Source organism: Struthio camelus, chromosome 20 (genome assembly GCF_040807025.1).
Source record: "Struthio camelus isolate bStrCam1 chromosome 20, bStrCam1.hap1, whole genome shotgun sequence".
In the NCBI taxonomy this organism is placed as follows: domain Eukaryota; kingdom Metazoa; phylum Chordata; class Aves; order Struthioniformes; family Struthionidae; genus Struthio; species Struthio camelus.
The window spans coordinates 7,878,331-7,895,618 of NC_090961.1; the positions used below are offsets into that span (position 1 = coordinate 7,878,331).

At 47.0% G+C, this 17,288-nt stretch overlaps 1 protein-coding gene across 3 annotated transcripts in view; it reads right to left on the reverse strand.

Moving 5' to 3' along the window:
- The window catches only part of COL27A1 (collagen type XXVII alpha 1 chain), a 167,247-nt gene that overhangs the window by 54,732 nt on the left and 95,227 nt on the right, over positions 1–17,288 (reverse strand). For all 3 annotated transcript variants that reach the window (XM_009666966.2, XM_009666965.2, XM_009666964.2), the window contains 4 exons: positions 11,243–11,296; positions 8,283–8,336; positions 7,410–7,463; positions 4,160–4,213 (listed from right to left, as the gene is read on the reverse strand). In XM_009666966.2, the coding sequence (XP_009665261.2) occupies positions 4,160–4,213; positions 7,410–7,463; positions 8,283–8,336; positions 11,243–11,296 (216 nt within the window). The remainder of the gene's footprint in view (positions 1–4,159; positions 4,214–7,409; positions 7,464–8,282; positions 8,337–11,242; positions 11,297–17,288) is intronic.

Below are 17,288 nucleotides of genomic sequence, written 5' to 3' on the forward strand. Positions count from 1 at the left end.
CATTTGCAAAGTACGATTTGTTTTCCCTGACACTGTCCTGGGAGTGTCTGGGAGGTAGGACTGATGGTGTGAGGAAGAGTCTTCAGTAAGTCACAGACTTGGAGGCTGTCGCTGAGAAGACTGTTTTGAGCAAAGCAGACTCAGGGAAGCTGTGAAGTAGCAATAGGTTTGGATAAGAGCCAGCCTTTTTGAAGAAAGGCACCTTCATAAAAGCTGCCAAACATCTGGAGGCTCATCGCTCCCACATCTCCCACCGGCTTTGCCTGGGTGCAAGAGCCCTCGGCAATACTGTCCATCAATCACAGTGCCTTCAGTGATGTGCTGCACTCCGCCAACACAAGTCAAAGAGTACTAGAGAATGTAAATAGAGTCATGTTTCCAACCAGAAGCAATCCAAAGCTCTCCCCATGGTCTTCTGCCAGCGGTGCTGCTGCCGTCGGGGACAGGGATCTCCCTGCCTTCTCTCCAAGGAAGATCCTTTCAAACACTTTGGTGGAAAACCAGCTTGCGGGCTTTCTGCGTGGGGGCAGCCTGTGCAGAGAGAGGGAGAACTGGCACAGGGTAAGGCACTGGCAGCATCAGCTGTCTCCAAATTTAAACCTTGATTCAGTTAAAAATTAGGTTTAAGTACGTGCATAACTGACATCAGCTGAATGTTAAGCCCATGACTAAGTGCTACGCTGAACAGGGATGAAGAGAAACAAGCCTGGGTTCACATGTCCAAGTTTCCTGTCCTTCGGAAAGAGGACAGGGGAAAACTCCATTGGTGCCCAAAGACTGCTCAGTATCAGTTTGATGAGCATGGGAAGGAACAAAAGTCTCGTCATGACTGAAAAGAAAGTTACAATTTTTAAAGCATTTTCTTCTTAAAATTTATACTTATATCTTGACAACACAAAAGCTGTCACATCTTAAATACAGACCCCCAAAATAATCCATTGTTCTGTGCAATCAAAACCATATTTGCTATTTACGTTTTCTTCAAAAGTGAAATTACTTTAACGAAACATCCACAAACATAGCTCATGGAATCCACAAACACCTGGTGGAGCCTGCATTAATGTTTCCACTCTGAATTGAATCAGATCTCTTTTGTAAACTGGGATAGACAGAATGGTGCAAAGGGTAATGTCTGAAATTACAGTTGGGGAATCATTTCCCCATCCTGAGAAAACCAAGAGCCTGAACAGCCGACAAACTAAGCAAAAAAAAAGAATTCCACGTGTCTAGAAAAGCTTCTGACAGGAGAGAGAGAGAGAGAGAAAGAAAATGCAAGAGAGAGATATAGAAACAAGAACTCCAGGCAGGAGCTGTGATGGTCCTTACAATACCAGCCTTCCTACACTAGATTTACTGAAGTCTCTAGAATTACAGAGCAAGGATATATACCCACTTTGCTGGGTTTATTAAAAGGATGTCTGTCTGTTTGCCTTGCAAATTCTGTGAAGATTGAATCACTAGGGTTCCCAAAGGCACTGACTGGTGCACATCTCGTCCATTACCAAAATCTGCCACACGATGGTTTGGCAGTGGGTTTGAAAGGCAGGAGCAACGAAGGGCACTGGTAGCTGATCCAGCTGTTCAATGCCAGCCAACAGAGGCTCACCTCCTTGCTGGTACTGATGTCCTTAGGCCAAGATCAAGACCTTAACGCAATCTCCTCATGAGGCACTGGTCCTGTTCAGTCTCCATGCTCTGCACTTCCTAGTGTGACTTCTTGCAGGGGTCTGCAGCCAGCTGGAATAGAGAAACCACTCCATTTCCAGTTTTGGGGGCTTGGATGTGTGGGAAGTCTGGGCTTCCTCGCTGCAGGAACGTGCAGGGGAAATGAATGGTGCACAGTGTGCTGCACTCAATACCTGGAGAGGAAACGCCATCCAAGGCTGCTGAGCTGAACTTCTCTAACATGTGGCATGTCACCTCGGGGATGGACAGCACTAGTGAGAGCTGGTGTCCTCTGGGATTGCTCCTGAGGGATTGGCACCTTCTCTCTGGCTATACCTAAAGGCAGGTCCCTGCTGTGCCAGCCAACTTCCTTTCTCAGGAGCTGAATCCACCTTTGCTCTTGGTATTTCACCTAGTGTGAAAATAAGTATCTATCTCCTTCATCAGTCCTGACAGTATGAGTGGAGCTGAAAACGTCCCAGTCAGCTGTACTCTCCTTGTGGCTCAGGGACTGTAGGCCAATGCAGATGTAAGAAGCCAAAGAGGATTTGTGTGAGTGAATCTCATACAACCCAGGAGTCAAATCCCACCGTTGCACATGGCCGCCTGCTGGAAGGACAGGCTTGGTGCCAGGGGACGCAGCTCGCATCCCATGCTGGCAGATGGGAAAAGGCAGTGCTGGGACTGCGACTCTGTCACTGCATACATTAAAGGCACTGGCAGAAGTTATCTGATATTCTCCAAGGACCCACCTCTCTGAGAACCCACACAGTTAGGGAGCCTGGGACTCATTCGGAAGGCATTTCCCATTCAGCTCTGTGCTGTAGTTTTACCTTGAGATATTTTCCCAGTTCACTCAAAGTTTCCTGTGAAAGAGCATCTCCAGTTTCTCATCCGTCATGCTCATGGATATCCCAAACTGCTCAATTAATTGCTGCTGTGTAACACAGAGAAATCTCAGGTCTCCAGGGGAGCTTCAGAGAGCAGAGCTGGAGAGTGATAGCCATGGGCCTTCCCACCAAAGGGAAAAATGGCAAGGAAGCTGTTTTTCCCTAGCTACGAGTTAAAAGCTGGATCCTGATATGCATCTGCCAGGCTTGGATGTTTTTGGTGTCCTTCTAGCTGTGCTTTTAAAGCCTAAAACAGTTCCAGGGTACATAACTCTGTGGTTATGAAGCTTTCTAGTTGGTTATTCCATTTCCTTTTGCCCAGTCCCAACTATTTGAAGAGAGCATTAGCTCTAGTATAGAAAAACATATGTAAACCTTAGCTGTCCACAACAAGCAGGAGTTGTTGTAGAAATGTAGACTGGGGGTGGGTAAAATTAGTTTAGTCCAGCCTACATCTTTGAAAATGAAACATGGAAATGAATCTCATAAGATCCTTGGAGGGAGAAAGGCAAAATATATTGTCGCTGAGGCCTTCAGCAGAACCCATATGCACTTGCTATTACTACTTTGTAAACCAGCTGTGCAAGCGGAAACAACCCAAAGCTGCAGAGATGATCTTGCAGTCAATGTCCTGTTGAAGAAGGAAGAAGATCGAGGAGCTCAGTGGGATATGGATTGGATATCACAGCCAGAAAAGTAAGCAGCTTTGGCAGGTCTAGTGGTAATTCTAACATCAGCTGTCACTCAGAGCAGGAAGAACTGCACATTAACTGACACAGGATGCCTGTGAAATACCATATACTTGTAGTGCTGTAAGTGATGCTAGCTAATATCATGAGTCAGTGCCAGGCTGGGGGCCTGTCGTCTCAAGGCAGAATGAGGATTCACACATACTTTAGCAGTGTGGTACTGTTTAAACCTAGAGATAAAATCAAGGCCTTGTGTTACCAGCTGGACAAACACGTGGGAGGACACAGGACCTGCTGTAATTTGCTCCATCCACTACGCAAAAACCCACCTTTCCCACAAGCCTGCAGAACTTTGCCAAAAGGTACAACATCCAGTGAGACGGAAATGGCAGACATGGGAAGAGTAGGCTGTCTGTTAGCGCCATTGCTTCTGCTTCAGCTCTTAATTCTGTTTCTTGGCGTAACATTTCCTGCTTTAGCTGCCTCCAGTTAAATCACAACACTTCAGCCTCTCAGCTGCTCTCTGTCTCTTTGCAACAAAGGCACCTTTTCTAGTCTTCTACCTACATCCCTTTCCCCAGCTCAGATCCACCTTCATCAGACTAAATCTTCATCACCCTCACCAGAAGTGCCCATAACACCTGTTTGACACTGCATCTGGCTGGAAAACACAACCTGGATATCTCTCCCAGACACGCTATGCTTGGACACCCGCCTCTGCCCATGCACATGACTTGCATTCATGTTCCTGGTAAGACTTGCTTCGATAAGCGCAGCCGTCCTATGCAGCAGAAAACCGACTGCATAGGTGCTGGCCCCACTGCTGCTCATCTTCACACCTGGGAACTACTCTACCAGATTGCTCTTCAGCCGGCTGAAAGAAGAGAGAGGTAAGAGTTCATAGAAAGCGCTTACCCTGCGGCCTTTCATCCCTCTTATCCCTGGCGCACCGCGGACTCCTGCCGGACCCTGGAAGGGGGAAAGAAAACAAACTGAAGACGCAGAAGGTGGAAGGCAGCAGCCGTTGTCAAGACCCCGTGTCACCACGTGGCCTGCAGGAGCCTCAGACGCAGACCTGTGACCAGCAGGTTGGCCACTGAAGTCTGCCAAAGGCATCACCATATTTGTTTGCCTGTAACTGGTCTTTTTTGGACTCATTGCTTGTCTTTGGATTATCACCATTCAGGCCAAGGACCCTGGCCGAGATTTGTATGCTCGAGTATCTAAGTGGCATGATTTGAAGAGAAGTTCAACATCAACAATTCCCTCTGAAGCTATTAAAAGCAGCTGTACAAAAATAATAATAACCAGGATCTGTTTTTCAGTTGTCCAAATACAAGATCAGACACCTCATCTTAGGTGCATTCAAGCTCAAACTTTTCAGCCAAGCACTGATTTTATTTTCAAGTAAGTGTTGTACTGTTAGTGCTGTACAAATATTCATATTGGCAGACAGATGGTAATTTCATTTAGCCTGTCAGTATTGAGAATTGTTCCTGTTCTTCTCATACATATACGGAGGTTTCAGGTTCTTTTATCCAGGACTTGTACACACTTGATTCATTAACATTCAAACAGGAAATCTGGAATAAAATTAAATGACCTTTCTTCTGCTACAGTATGTATGAGTTTCAAAAATTAAAGGATGCATTCAATTAACAGGACTTATTTCCATTTTATAACTCTAAAAAATGTACCTAAAGTTGGTGCCTTTCTGCTGTCAGAAAAAAACTCAAAATGACACATTCCAGTCGTACTCCCTCAAAAATTCCACATCCAGTTTTGCTATTTTTATATAAATAGCTTTTGCCAACTGACAACCCTGCAAATTCCATGAAGGATCGGAACAAAATTGAACTGTGATCTTCCTACTGCTTGTATTACTGCCACTAATAAGGATTTTGCTTTTGGAACTGAGCTATCATTCTGCACGACGTGTAAGTCCCAAATACAAATGCTTAGCTGTTAGCACTCAAGATGGAAAAGAATCTACTTAGTTGTACTGTAGCTATATTTGCAATCATAGTAAATCTCAGCTTTGCTGGTGAGGTCAGTAGTGACTGGCACAGACAAGGAGCAGATGTGTCAGATGCATATTTTATAGGGATTTTTATGATAAACACATACTGAAATGAATACTCTGTTGGTATTTGGAATATTCTACTGGAAGTCTCTGCCTATCCCAAATAGTTTAGGAAAAAACAAGCATATAAACATTCATTGTGATGGAAAAATATGGGGGGGAAGCAACTAGATTCCACACTTGGAGTTTCAAGGACAAGCCACAGCGAGCTGAAATTGAGGTCAGAGTTTCCTACCATTTACTGTACCTTTGCTTCCCACTCCCAATCACCCTTTATTGATTTAACCAGCCACCAGAGCTGCTGAGGCTCACTTGATTGCTTCGTCCCCTGAAGATTTTTGAAGTTGAATACAAACAACAACAACAGCATGCCACAGGTCTGGCTTAAGAAGCAAATGAGAAAGGGTTGTTTGGTGGAGAAACAGTCAGAAACAGCTGGAGTTAATAAGAGTAGGGATTTAATATTAGGGGATTATCTGATTTACTGGCCTTGCTGGGAAGTTTGACTTACTGAATTATGACATTTTAAAATACGCTCTTGGAGGAAACGTTTTGCTTGGATGAACCTGCTGGTTATTTTCCTGCAGGAGAACAGGGCACCAAAGGAAGCTGAGTGACCTGGGGGCTCCCAGAGCTCTGCACAGAGGTTTCAGCATCTCTGGTCAGAGCTGATGTCTTCACTCACCCTGTTATTATCAAGCCCCGGCGAGGCAAGACAAAATTCAACCTTAACTAAAAGTACTAGTTAGTGGTACACTAGTTAGTGTTTCAGGAACGGGAAACTCTTTGCCACAGGTCTAGTGCAGAACCTGCCTCAGCTGAGATGGACTCACGTCCTCTCCAGCGCCCCACAGGCATGCAGTAAGCAGGGCAGTCGCTTAATGCTCTGGACATCCCAAATCATACATCAGCTGATGGACTGAGAAAGTTGCTAAATAAGCACATCTAGAGACATCCATCCCCCTCCTAATTTTTGTGTCAACAGTGAGCACAAGTGCTGCTATAAGGGGCCAGACAGCAGCTCACTGCTGGGGGCTGCGAGCAGCATTGTGCCCCCATTATTGCAAGGGGGGCTGTTGAATGGCTGCTCCACCAGCGCAGCGTCACTGCTGCCCAGGGCACCCCTAGGTGCTGCCTGACCTCAGACCCTTCCCTTCACCTCTGTAGGCTTGCAACTGCAAAATCTCTCCCCAGCCAGCAGCTGGCTGCAGCTGGCAGGGACAGTGCCCAGAACATCGCTGAGCTCCCTGCAGTGGGCAGAGCTGCCACTAATCCGGAGGCTGAACCCTTGGCACTGCCCAGGCATCTCACTACAGCAATCTTCCTCCCAATTAACCACATTGTGAGAATTCACACAGTGAGCGAAATCCATTCCTCGTACCCGCCCCTCAGAGCTGCCTTTCTACCAGTTCCAGCAAGTGACACGCACCACCTTCACGCAGTGGCATTTGCGCTGCTGGGAGAGCCAGAGCACCGTCTGAACAAGGGCTGTGAGAATTTGGAGCCAGACTAGGATCTACCTCCGCACCAATTGCACGCTCTGGCCACAGCTGCACATTTAGCAGATGAGCATTTCCAGATGGAGGGCATGTCTGGGGCAGCTGCTCTCCTGCCCCCACTCATTCCAGTGAGGGGCTCTGAAAAGGCACGAAGCAGTCACTGCACAATGCAGTCACGGCCTGATGCAGTTGCCACACTGCATGATGCAGTCACTGCGCTGCATGCTGTGGCCATGGTACTGTCAGCAGCTCCCAGCAGAAAGAGCAGAGGGGACCTTGCAACAGCGCCTTGAGCTAGAGAGTTTGTGTCCTGCTACAAGAGCAAGGCTGGATCGTGAGTCTTGGACCACACCATTAGGTTCAGATTAAACATTCTTTCTTTTTTTCTTTTAAGCATCTCCTTCCATGTTGCTCCCCCTCGACCCATTGCCCCATTCCTTCTCCAGTATCTCTTTGTTCATAAACTGTCCTTCAAACGCAAAGCAGCTGGGACACGGTTGCTTGACTCAGACCTTGAATGCCCAGGATACAGGATGCTGATGTTGGTGTATGGTATTACAAGGCAATTACAGTCTTTACTTACCGTTGGTCCAGGGATTCCAGGAAAACCCACTCCCCCTGGTACTCCTGGGTGCCCCTAAAAGGGAAGTAAGCACAACACACCTAGCGTGAATTCCTCTGATCTGCTCAATCCTTCTTCCTCCAACTGGGAAGGAAGAAGAATGGGACCATTGGTTGCTTGAAAGGTCAGGCAGGTCTGTTAGTTGCCAGGGAAAAAGAGCTCAGGGGGCAGGTGATGAAGGCTGGAGTGTCTAAAGCCCAGCCCCAGTCCAACTTTGCTAGCAATATAAGCAGCTAGATTTTCTAGCTCAGCTAGATTTTCTAGGTCAGCATGGGCTAAATGTGAAAATCTGTCTTTGGGTCTTGCACTGTGGCACACAGGGTGTGAGGTGCCCTCTGATAAACTCTAAGAGGTGTCCTCAAACAGCAGTGCCCATAGCACAGCAAAGTGGTATGGGAGTGGTGCCCAAGCAACCCAGCATCTCCAGCTGCCACTGGTAGTGTGGTGGGATGTGAGCAAGGGAGGTCTGGAAATCCCTGCTCTAGGAGCCCGTCTTTTCAGTGGCCAGGAAGCTCGGAAACGGGTGATCCTTCAGGTGTTCTATTTCCTAGTTATTGCTGTTGGACACAACAGGTCCTCAGCTGCTGAAGGTGCAGAGCACAAATTACAAGCCAAGTTTTCTCTGAAGGAGAGATTGCTCAGTGATAGGGAGAGGTTATACCTGAATACCCAGTCAGTCAAAGACCCCGTCCACAGAGATGGGAAGAATTTGCAGCTATTCTCATTTAATCAAAAGACCAGGAGGAGCTGTACCCTTCACTAGGGCAGAGAGAGAGGCAGGGCCCGATCTGACAGGCAGCAGCAAGAGCGAGAGAATGCAGACTTACTCCTTACCATCGACCCCTTGACTCCTGGAGGGCCTGGGGGTCCCACCGAGCCACGGTCACCCTGGGAAAGACAAAGGTGCACAGGGAAGAGCTGGTAATTTTGTCAACAAGCACTCTGAGCTGACAGCAACAGGGATCTGGAGCAACAAAATGACTAACAGATCCACGCATTGCAGTCTATGCCATCAGATTTCTACCAGAAAAGCTTCCAATAGAAAGAAATAATCCCCCTATTTCAAGTAACCACCTCATCAGAGTAGTTAAAGAATGGCAGCAAGAATTAGCTAACTGTCTGTATCCCAAGAGACAGGGCTTTACTATTGTCCTCAAGCCATTGCAGAACAAGAAACAAGTAATTCATTCAAAGCCACCTTCTACTCAAGACAGTGCTGGGACTGGATGCCAGGAGATCTCCAGCCCTTCCCACCCGAGGCGCTGTGTGCCTCTCTGTTTGGCAGTCCCGTAATCCCTGTGCGCTCTAATGCTTTCAGAGACCTGGATTTGAAAGCTGTGAGCAGGAAGCAGATCGGAGAATGCAGAGAAGCTGCCTGGAATAGATGGACAATCTACCGTCTCTTTCAGGAGACTGTAAGTGTTTTGGGACAGGGACTGCCTGGCCTACGGTTCACATGTGACCATAGTGCAAACAAGCATGATCTGAAGGCCTGTGTTGTTGCAGGGTCCAGAGCTAGATACCTCCATGGTCCAGCTCCCACCCTCAAGATACCAGCCCTTTAAAAAAAGCCACCATTTGGCCTCAAAAAATTAATGTACAAAAAAATCTCTTATTAATTCTGAAAAGTTTTTCCTTTTTCCCCAGGTACAGAACAGCTCACTTCCTCTCCATACATCTTTGGCTCTTCGGATCCGCCAAGAGCCAGAGGTGAGGTGTAAGCCTTGGGGAGTACTGTTGCGGCTCGCTGACACAAGGCTGAGTCACAGGCACAGCTCTAGTAGTTGTCAACTACTCCTTCTTGGAGAGGGTGGCAATTCCCACTGCCACCGCCTGTACTCTCTCCTGCAATCCCAGTAATGCACTGGGAATTAGGTGTGTTACATTTGTGTGCTCGGGGGGATGAGGGAGGAGGAGTTAGCAAATGGTGCCAAGTAGTTTACGCCCAAAATCTGACCTACCTTCCAACAGCTACAGTGTAAGGAGGGAATATTTTCTGGACTATAAGCATCTTATTAAAAACAAACCCCAGCGTGTGCGTTGTCACCAGTTAGCCCTTGTAAACCAATGAAGATTTTTGTTTTTTCTGAATGCATGGATTTTATTAAGTATTAGCTGTATTGTTCTCTTTGATAAACTTTGGATTCTACTGGCTTCAGCCTTAAGTTTTGCAGCTTTCTGGATGGAGATTGCTGACTCAGCTATGTCTAATGAAAGCATATTTCCCACTTCATTTAGCTCACAGCAACGTAGTAAGCTGTAGGACGCCATGCCAACTGGAGGCCTGGTTGCAGTTTTGATTTGATGATAGTTATTTTTGTCATCTGTAAGTTTGTTTTGGTCGAGGAGAAGTCTGATAGAAATCACAGCTGTGCTGAGGATTCTCTGACCATAGATTTTCAGAGGACAGCCTGAGTTTGCCCTGATACTGATGCAACATGGTCACGTTACAGAGTCGATCTGCAACATGAGGGTGCTTTTTGTGGTGAAAGCATTGGCATGGAAGTCATAGGATCAGATGTGGATTTACTGGGGCAGGAGGAGGACGCCTCTAGTACGGCAGACCCTCCTCCCCCCCTTCAGTTCAGGGCTGCAGCTGCCATTGAGCTCTAGAGACAGCTCAGTCAGGCACTGATTTTCTGTGTAACCACTTTGGACACATCACAGACTCTTTATTCCTCTGTTATCCTTCTCTACAATGGAGCCCACACCACATAGTTCCTTTTACTTCTTGTGTGCCTTGACATTTTGGACTCTGCCTGCTTCTGTTACTGCCTTAACACAGAGAACAGCTCCTGCAAAGAGCTTTCCCAAGTCTGCTGCTGACAAAAAATAAAATGCCTTTGCAGGGAACACAGCGTAACTGTCATAGAGTCTTGACATCATTACCCGGACGACAGGGCTTGAAGTAATAAAAGAGAGAGAAAGAACTGATGTGCGGAACACATCATTTTATGCTTTTTACTATCTTTACAGCTGAACTGTGAAGAATTAAACCACCAATGAAAAGCAGCACTCTGCAACTGAACTATAACAAATGACATAGACGATTTGTCTTTAGAAGCTACCCCCGAATAAAATTTTACCCTCTAATAGAAAAGGAACTAACAGTCATTTACTTTTTATGGAGAATAAAGTCATTTTTTTCCCTGAAGGAAGCATGTATCTAGACTGTACACAAGAGGGCACCAGCCCTTAATAGCATGCCCAGTGCAACCCCAAGGGCATGCGGACAGGAAGGTCCTTCTCAAATAGGGAAGAATTTGGACCAGCCTGTGCTTGTTTACATGGCTGCACTCTCCTACTTTCTCTGCACCTGAGAATTTGCTAAGCACTCCTGGTCAGTGCGGACTCAGCCCCGTCCTCTGCAACCCCTTGGCAACTCAGCGTGGGCCTGGGAGCACATTTCTGAGCAAATCCGTCTGTAACCTCAACTCCAGGGATTCCTCCCTTGACCAGGAATTCAGGGCAGATTGGGTCCTTGACTCCCAGCATTGGGGGATGGAGAAAAAACAGGAGGAACTGTTAAGATTACAAATGAATGCAACTTAAATAATTTTTTTTCAGAGAATATTTGACAGCATCTCCTTGAAGGATGAGCGGGTGCTAATTCCTAAATGTGAAGTGAATCATTTTTGACTGGCCTAAGACTGGCTCAGACCCTCTAGAAGTGCTACGTTCCCAGCTGGGTGTTGCACTGACACGGCAATTTAAATCTCTTCAATATTACCCCCGTCCCAGTCTCCTTCACGCTGCAAAAGTTATAACAACCAATTCGCTGCAAGTAATCTTACCTTTTCGCCTACTATTCCAGGCTCCCCTACTGGACCAATGAATCCCATTAGACCCTAAGGAAAGAAAAGCACAATTAATTTTCTGTTTTATTTGCTGAGACAGAAAACAGTTTCTTCGGTCTACCTTGCTGGCTGAAACAGCGCAGCATCCCTCGTATACTGCTCAGTAATTCCTACTGGCTACCAGAGCCGACAGAGTTGCTCCCGGCCATGGGAATGTCTAACTCCACAGCTGGTTCTGCTTTAGGGGCCAGCTGGAACGGCAGCACTAGGATCCGCAAGAGCCACAACATATAACATAGGGGACGAGTTATGCACGTTTTATAGAAAGGCCCGGTCCATAGCATGGCTTTGTTTTGCAAGTATTTCCTAAAATGTCAGTGCAGCTTCCTGGAGACCATCGATAGTGGGAGCTCCTGTGTTGCACAGATGCTGGTAGTTACCATCATTTTAACTGCCGGGGTAGATTTCCACTGGGTTAATCTGAACTGCTCTGCTTCAAACCCCTGTGCAAACTAGTTTTGCCCTGGACAGTGTCATGCTGTTGGGATGTTAGTAGGAAATAAAGGTCTGAGGGCACAGCCAGAGAGGGGACAGCAAATCTATCACACTGCTCAGAAGCTATCTTGGACCATGGCTTGGTCGCTAGTCCTAGCAAGGGTCACTGGTAGATATATATCTTTATTTAAATCTTCCAATGAATCTGTAACTAAAGGGATTCATATGCTGTTGAAACGCTTCATAACCTGCCCATAGTTGGCATGGGTGGTGTCAATTTAAGCCATGCTCTGGCTTGTCTGACTTTAGGTAACAGCCTTACTGGTACTGGGAGGTGGTTGCTGAACAAGTCAAAGGAGATGCGAAATGGGTTCTCAACTTTATTTCCAACAGTGTTAACATCACCCTACCCTTCTTCATTTTTAAACCATTTGAAACCTTCATAATAAATTGAAATTTCCTCTCTAGCAAAGCACCTCCCCTTTCACTTCAACATGAAGGTTTTCACGTGAAACACTCTCCCAAGAAAACATTCAGCATGCACAGCTACAGCAGGGCAAAAAGCTACATGAACAAGCCAACCTTCTGGAGGACGGCCTCAAAGAAGAGAGAGTTTTTCACCCCGCTATCCCCCTACCCGAGGAACAGCAAGAAGAAGAACAAAGGTTTCTTCTCCATGTTCCTGCTTCATTTCTTTCTCCTTTCCTGGCTGGTCTGAGACATGCCTGCTGTTTGTAGAGCAGCTATCTGCAAACTCTGCATCGCTGTGGTTTAGCTTACATCTGTGCAGTGAGACAGTGTTAAAGACACCACATAGCTACAGAGGAGAATACAGCCATGACTGCAGGCTGCTCACAGGTTGTGCAGCTTCTACAGCCACCCACAGCAACTGCCTTCATGAAGTCACATGCACAATGTGAAGTTTTATCATCTAATAACCAGCTCCATTGCTATTCCCATATGTGAGGCTCAGCAGATCCTGTTCAGAGACATAAGATTCACTGCTGGTCACTCTCTAGTGACTTTTACAGGGAGTAACTTCTGATGACAACTCCAAATGCCAGGAGACTTCATGCATTAATCTTTCTCACGTGGTGCAACTGCACAATATCCTTTGAATGTCACTGCAAACAGGAGTTCCTCACTGGGGCATGCAGATGGGCTCAAGGAAAGCATGCTTCACTCAGACGCTTGGCTGCCCTTGCTTCTCCCAAGGAGCAGCCACGTGCACATTCTCTGCTCCGGGAGCGGAGAGCCGTTGTCACACGCTGGCACAGGAGCAATGTCTGGGCAAAAAAGTGTTTGGAAAATACCCAGGCAGAAGGCAAAGAGCTCAGTGGATATCTTGCAGCCTGGAGTTAGATGCTCACGTTAGAAATTCTTCCGGAGATGGTCTAGGAAAGCAGTATGCCACTGTGCCTTGATGGAAAACTGGATTAACCACAGGAAGACAGCTACTACCAGGAAAGCTCTCCTCTCCCATCAGGAGCTGGATGCTACCAAGCCTTCTGACACCTGCACTGAAACGGTCTTTGCTGTGTCCAAAGCTGAAGCACTCCCGGTGTGCAAGTATTTCACTGAGATCAGGCAACATAGAACATACGTGTGAGAGCAAAGCAGAGCTCATCTCTAGCAGATTACCCAATGTAGGAACCAAAGGCAGAACAGGCATTTTCATATGCAAGATTGCCACTGGGTGGCATTACTGAAGTGGCTGCTGAATCAATTATCTTTTCAATTAGACACAAGGGCAGATACATAGCTGATAACTGTTTCCAGTTACTGAAAATTTCCAGTAGCCCAAGGCTGTGAGGAAGGCAAACATTAAGGCAGAGGAAGGAACAGCAAAGCAATGAGATGAAACTCTCTTTAGGATGTTTCTGGTTTACCTTAAGTCAGTCCCCTACGGAAGGGCAGAGACCCCTGCTCTTGCAGCAAAAGTGTGCGCTGTTACCACTCAAAACAACAGTATTTCAAAAACACTTTGGAGAGGTTAGGGGTGCAGCATTTCCTTCCCAAACTCAGGTTTAAAGGCAGTGGACTTTGGATACACTGTCCATGGCAGCATCGGCTCCCACCCTATGAAGTCTCTACGGAATCTGGGTCATGAAATGAGATACACTGATTCTGTTTCCTGCCAACCTGGTGGTGCTTTGCAGATGGTCTGCTGCACCCTGATTACAGCATGCCAAGCAGAACACAAACCAAGCACCCTCCCGAGACCCCACGCTCCATCACAGATGTGCCATTTGTTATTGCAGCTTGTGCGGAAAGCTGCCTGTGCTGCCAACACAAGCCGGGTAGAGGCAAACACTGCACCTGCTGCGCTGGTTAACGGCAGGATGGAGGGGGAGCAAAGCCAAAATTTCCGGCCTGGTTTTCACTCAAGAAACAGGAGAAGAGCCTGTCTGTGGTGGTACATCATGTTCCAGTTCAAGGGGAGACCTCACTTCTCCCTGTGTACCTAGAAAAGGAGCACCCCAGGGTGTCACCGTGGCGAGATGGGAGTCAGGGACCCTGTGACATGAACACACGTCCAGCACAGTAGCTCTGCAGTGTTTGCAGCCAACACTGTCTGCTCTGGGCTGAATTAACTAACGCTGCTGTGTCTGCAAGCAGACATAAAAAGAAATAGATATGTCTAGGCAGAATAAATCTTGGTAACTTATTGGGAGTATGTGAAACAACTAGAGGAGATTGGATAACAACATTCCTCACTGGCCAAAATGGGACAGACTCTGAATGGAGCACAAGAAGTAAAAAATTTAGGTTTTAAGAACCAGAAAAGCCACGGATGACAAATACTAAATCAAAGTAAACTTGAACTGTGGTCACTACACTAAAATGGCTGTGGCATAAGGTATTTTCTCAGGTTCCCAGGGTTGAAAAGAAGCCCTGCATCAAACATGACTCCAGGCAGTGTGTGTAATGAATGCACGTGAAGTCCCAGCAGCGGTGGCTGCCCTGATAACAGCCCATAGTATACAGGAAAGAATGTAAAACATTTATATTAGACGGGGAGTTCAGCATGTCGCTCATGATTCAGTCTGCTGTATTCCCCAGCCAAGGGCATAGCGGAAAAGGGTTGTAGGTTGTTAAAAAGTTGCTGGGGGCTTGGGGGAAATGAAAGGGGGGGGGACTGGCAGATTGTAATTCTTAACTCCTGTCTGGCTTTCTCCATTTATTGTCCAGCCCTGTCATAATTAAGCCCCCCCCCCCCCCCTTGGCTGCATCAACAGAGAGCAAGTTAGCAATGAAGCCTTGCATAAATCATAGCCCATTTGAGAGAAAAACCGAAAGGCGAGCCCAGCATGAGCAAGGTCTCCCAGGGACGGGACGGCCAGTCGCTCCCAGCAGGAACCGATCATGGCCCTTTCTGTTTTACTGGTTCGCTAGAACTCAAAACAAAACAAACCAAGGACAAAGGATGGAGGGAGTAAATGTACAATCCTCCCATTCAGATGAAAGAAAGGGAAAGGAAACCAGTGAATATCACAGTTTAAGGGAGGACGCTCTGACCTGCATTGAAAATCCATGTGGTTTAACCCTCTGTGCACCAAAGCTCAGCCATACCCTGGGGCCACACCGGGCTCCCACTTCCCTCTGAGAAACGATGAAGGAAATGTGACACTGACAAAATGCCTTGACAGATCAAAGAAGCTCCGTGTGCTTGAGTGCCCATAAATCCATGAACGAGAGGTCTGTAGCTCAGAAAGAGGCGCTTCGGAGGGAAAGGTAAATGCTTTGGGGAAGGCATTTCTCTGTGATGTGGGAAGTGATGGTGCAGTTCCCTGCTGTGATATCAGCTCCCCGTCTGACCCTGGCCAAGTCCATCTGCGTCTCTACATGTCAAATCCCACCTGCAAAACTGAGAGTGCAGCACAACCCTCCTCTGTAAGAGCACTGCAAGGAAACTACATTAAGGAGATGAACTGATGGTGTTGGTTTCCTTAGGCACATATCTTCTGAGAACAGTATCTGACAGTGGGACAACATGGTTCTCCCTTGAAAAAAGAGGTACAAGCAAGCCGTGTCAGAGTGATGGGTACGGGGAGGGGACAGCTGAGATTAGGGCACTCAGAAACCCATCACCCCAAGAAACAGACAACCCAGCATGTCACATGGATGCAATTTCCATCACCAAGTGACAAAGGAGTGACAGCCCTTCCCACCAGGGTTTGATGGGTTTGTGGCAGAACTTAACAACACTGTGTGCGTGAACAGGGCGGTTGCAGGTTTTGTGCAGGAAGAGGGATTCAATAAGATATTCCTGCTGTGACAGGACCTCCTCATTCCTGTTAAGGAGGAGGTCGACCTCAACCTCTTTCAGCTGGCACAGCCTGTCACTGGTCTTTTCAGCCTCTAGCGCAGAGCAGGTGGGGGGTCTCTGGGCTTGTGGCCCCTGTCCGCAGTATCCTATTCTGTCTTCAGCAGGGTGTTTCCTCTCCTGCAGTGCAGCCTGAGCCTCCGGTACAGACAAAGAGGCAACATCCTCCTGCTCTGTGTTCCCAGCTTCGCAACAGGAAGGCTGGTGGCCTGGGCTGGAGGCGCTGTGCTCTTCATCATATTCTTCTGCTTCCATCTACTGGCAAGGAAGGGTTAAATCACACATTTCCAGGGTACAGGGGAGCCCAGCAGCTGGAGTCCTTCCAGCATTTGAAGACAACAAGCATCTTATGAATGAATTTCCTGAGTCAGTGTCTTTGCAATGGAAAAACAATGCATCAGGGGCTGCCCTGTGGCTTAAAAACTCTGTCTTCCCAGTGACAGCTCAAGTATCACTGGAAACCTTTCAAAACTCCCATGTTTGCCTAAACAGATGTCCATAAGAAAGGGGAAAGAGAGCTCCAATGAAATGGATGGGTGATCTCTTTTCAGCTGTTTATGCTGAGGGTTTCCAGTCAGAGGGAACTCAAATGAAAGGGCAGATCATCAAGTTGGAAAAGTTGTATCACTCATTTTGTGCCTACAGAATAGAAAGCATCTAGGTGTCCCAAAGAGAAAAAAGGGATGGAGGTGAAGGTCAGTCTTTCAGCACTGAGTGACCTTGTTAGCCTGACCTCCCAGAGCTCTGCAAAAAAACAGCCCAGCCCCAGCACCAAATGCTGATGTAGGTAGAGGGAGGAATTAAATCCTAACACTCCAGCATTGTTCTGCAAAGGTGTGATTGGAAAGGAGGTTATTTCCCACTAACCTGGTGCAACATTTTTGTTATAATGACTTAACTGGTACGGAAATGGAAATTCTTTCTGGGTGATATTTCTAGACAGAGACTAATTGACTAAAAATAATACAGGCAGCTTTCATACCACTGTGCTGGTTTCAGTGTCAGCGGAGGCCAGCTGTGTTTTCTTTTCGATGAACAGTGCCTACAGTTTTCATCCAAGGTCAGTCCTGAGGGACGTTAAAGAATAATAATCGTACTGGTGCTTTGTCCTTCAACGGTAACTTCTTGTTAAGCATCTGAAAGCACTTCTAAACAATCATTGTTAACTGTAGTGCAACGATGTCTGTAGGTACTGTCCAAGATCAGGAGGTGTCCTACTAA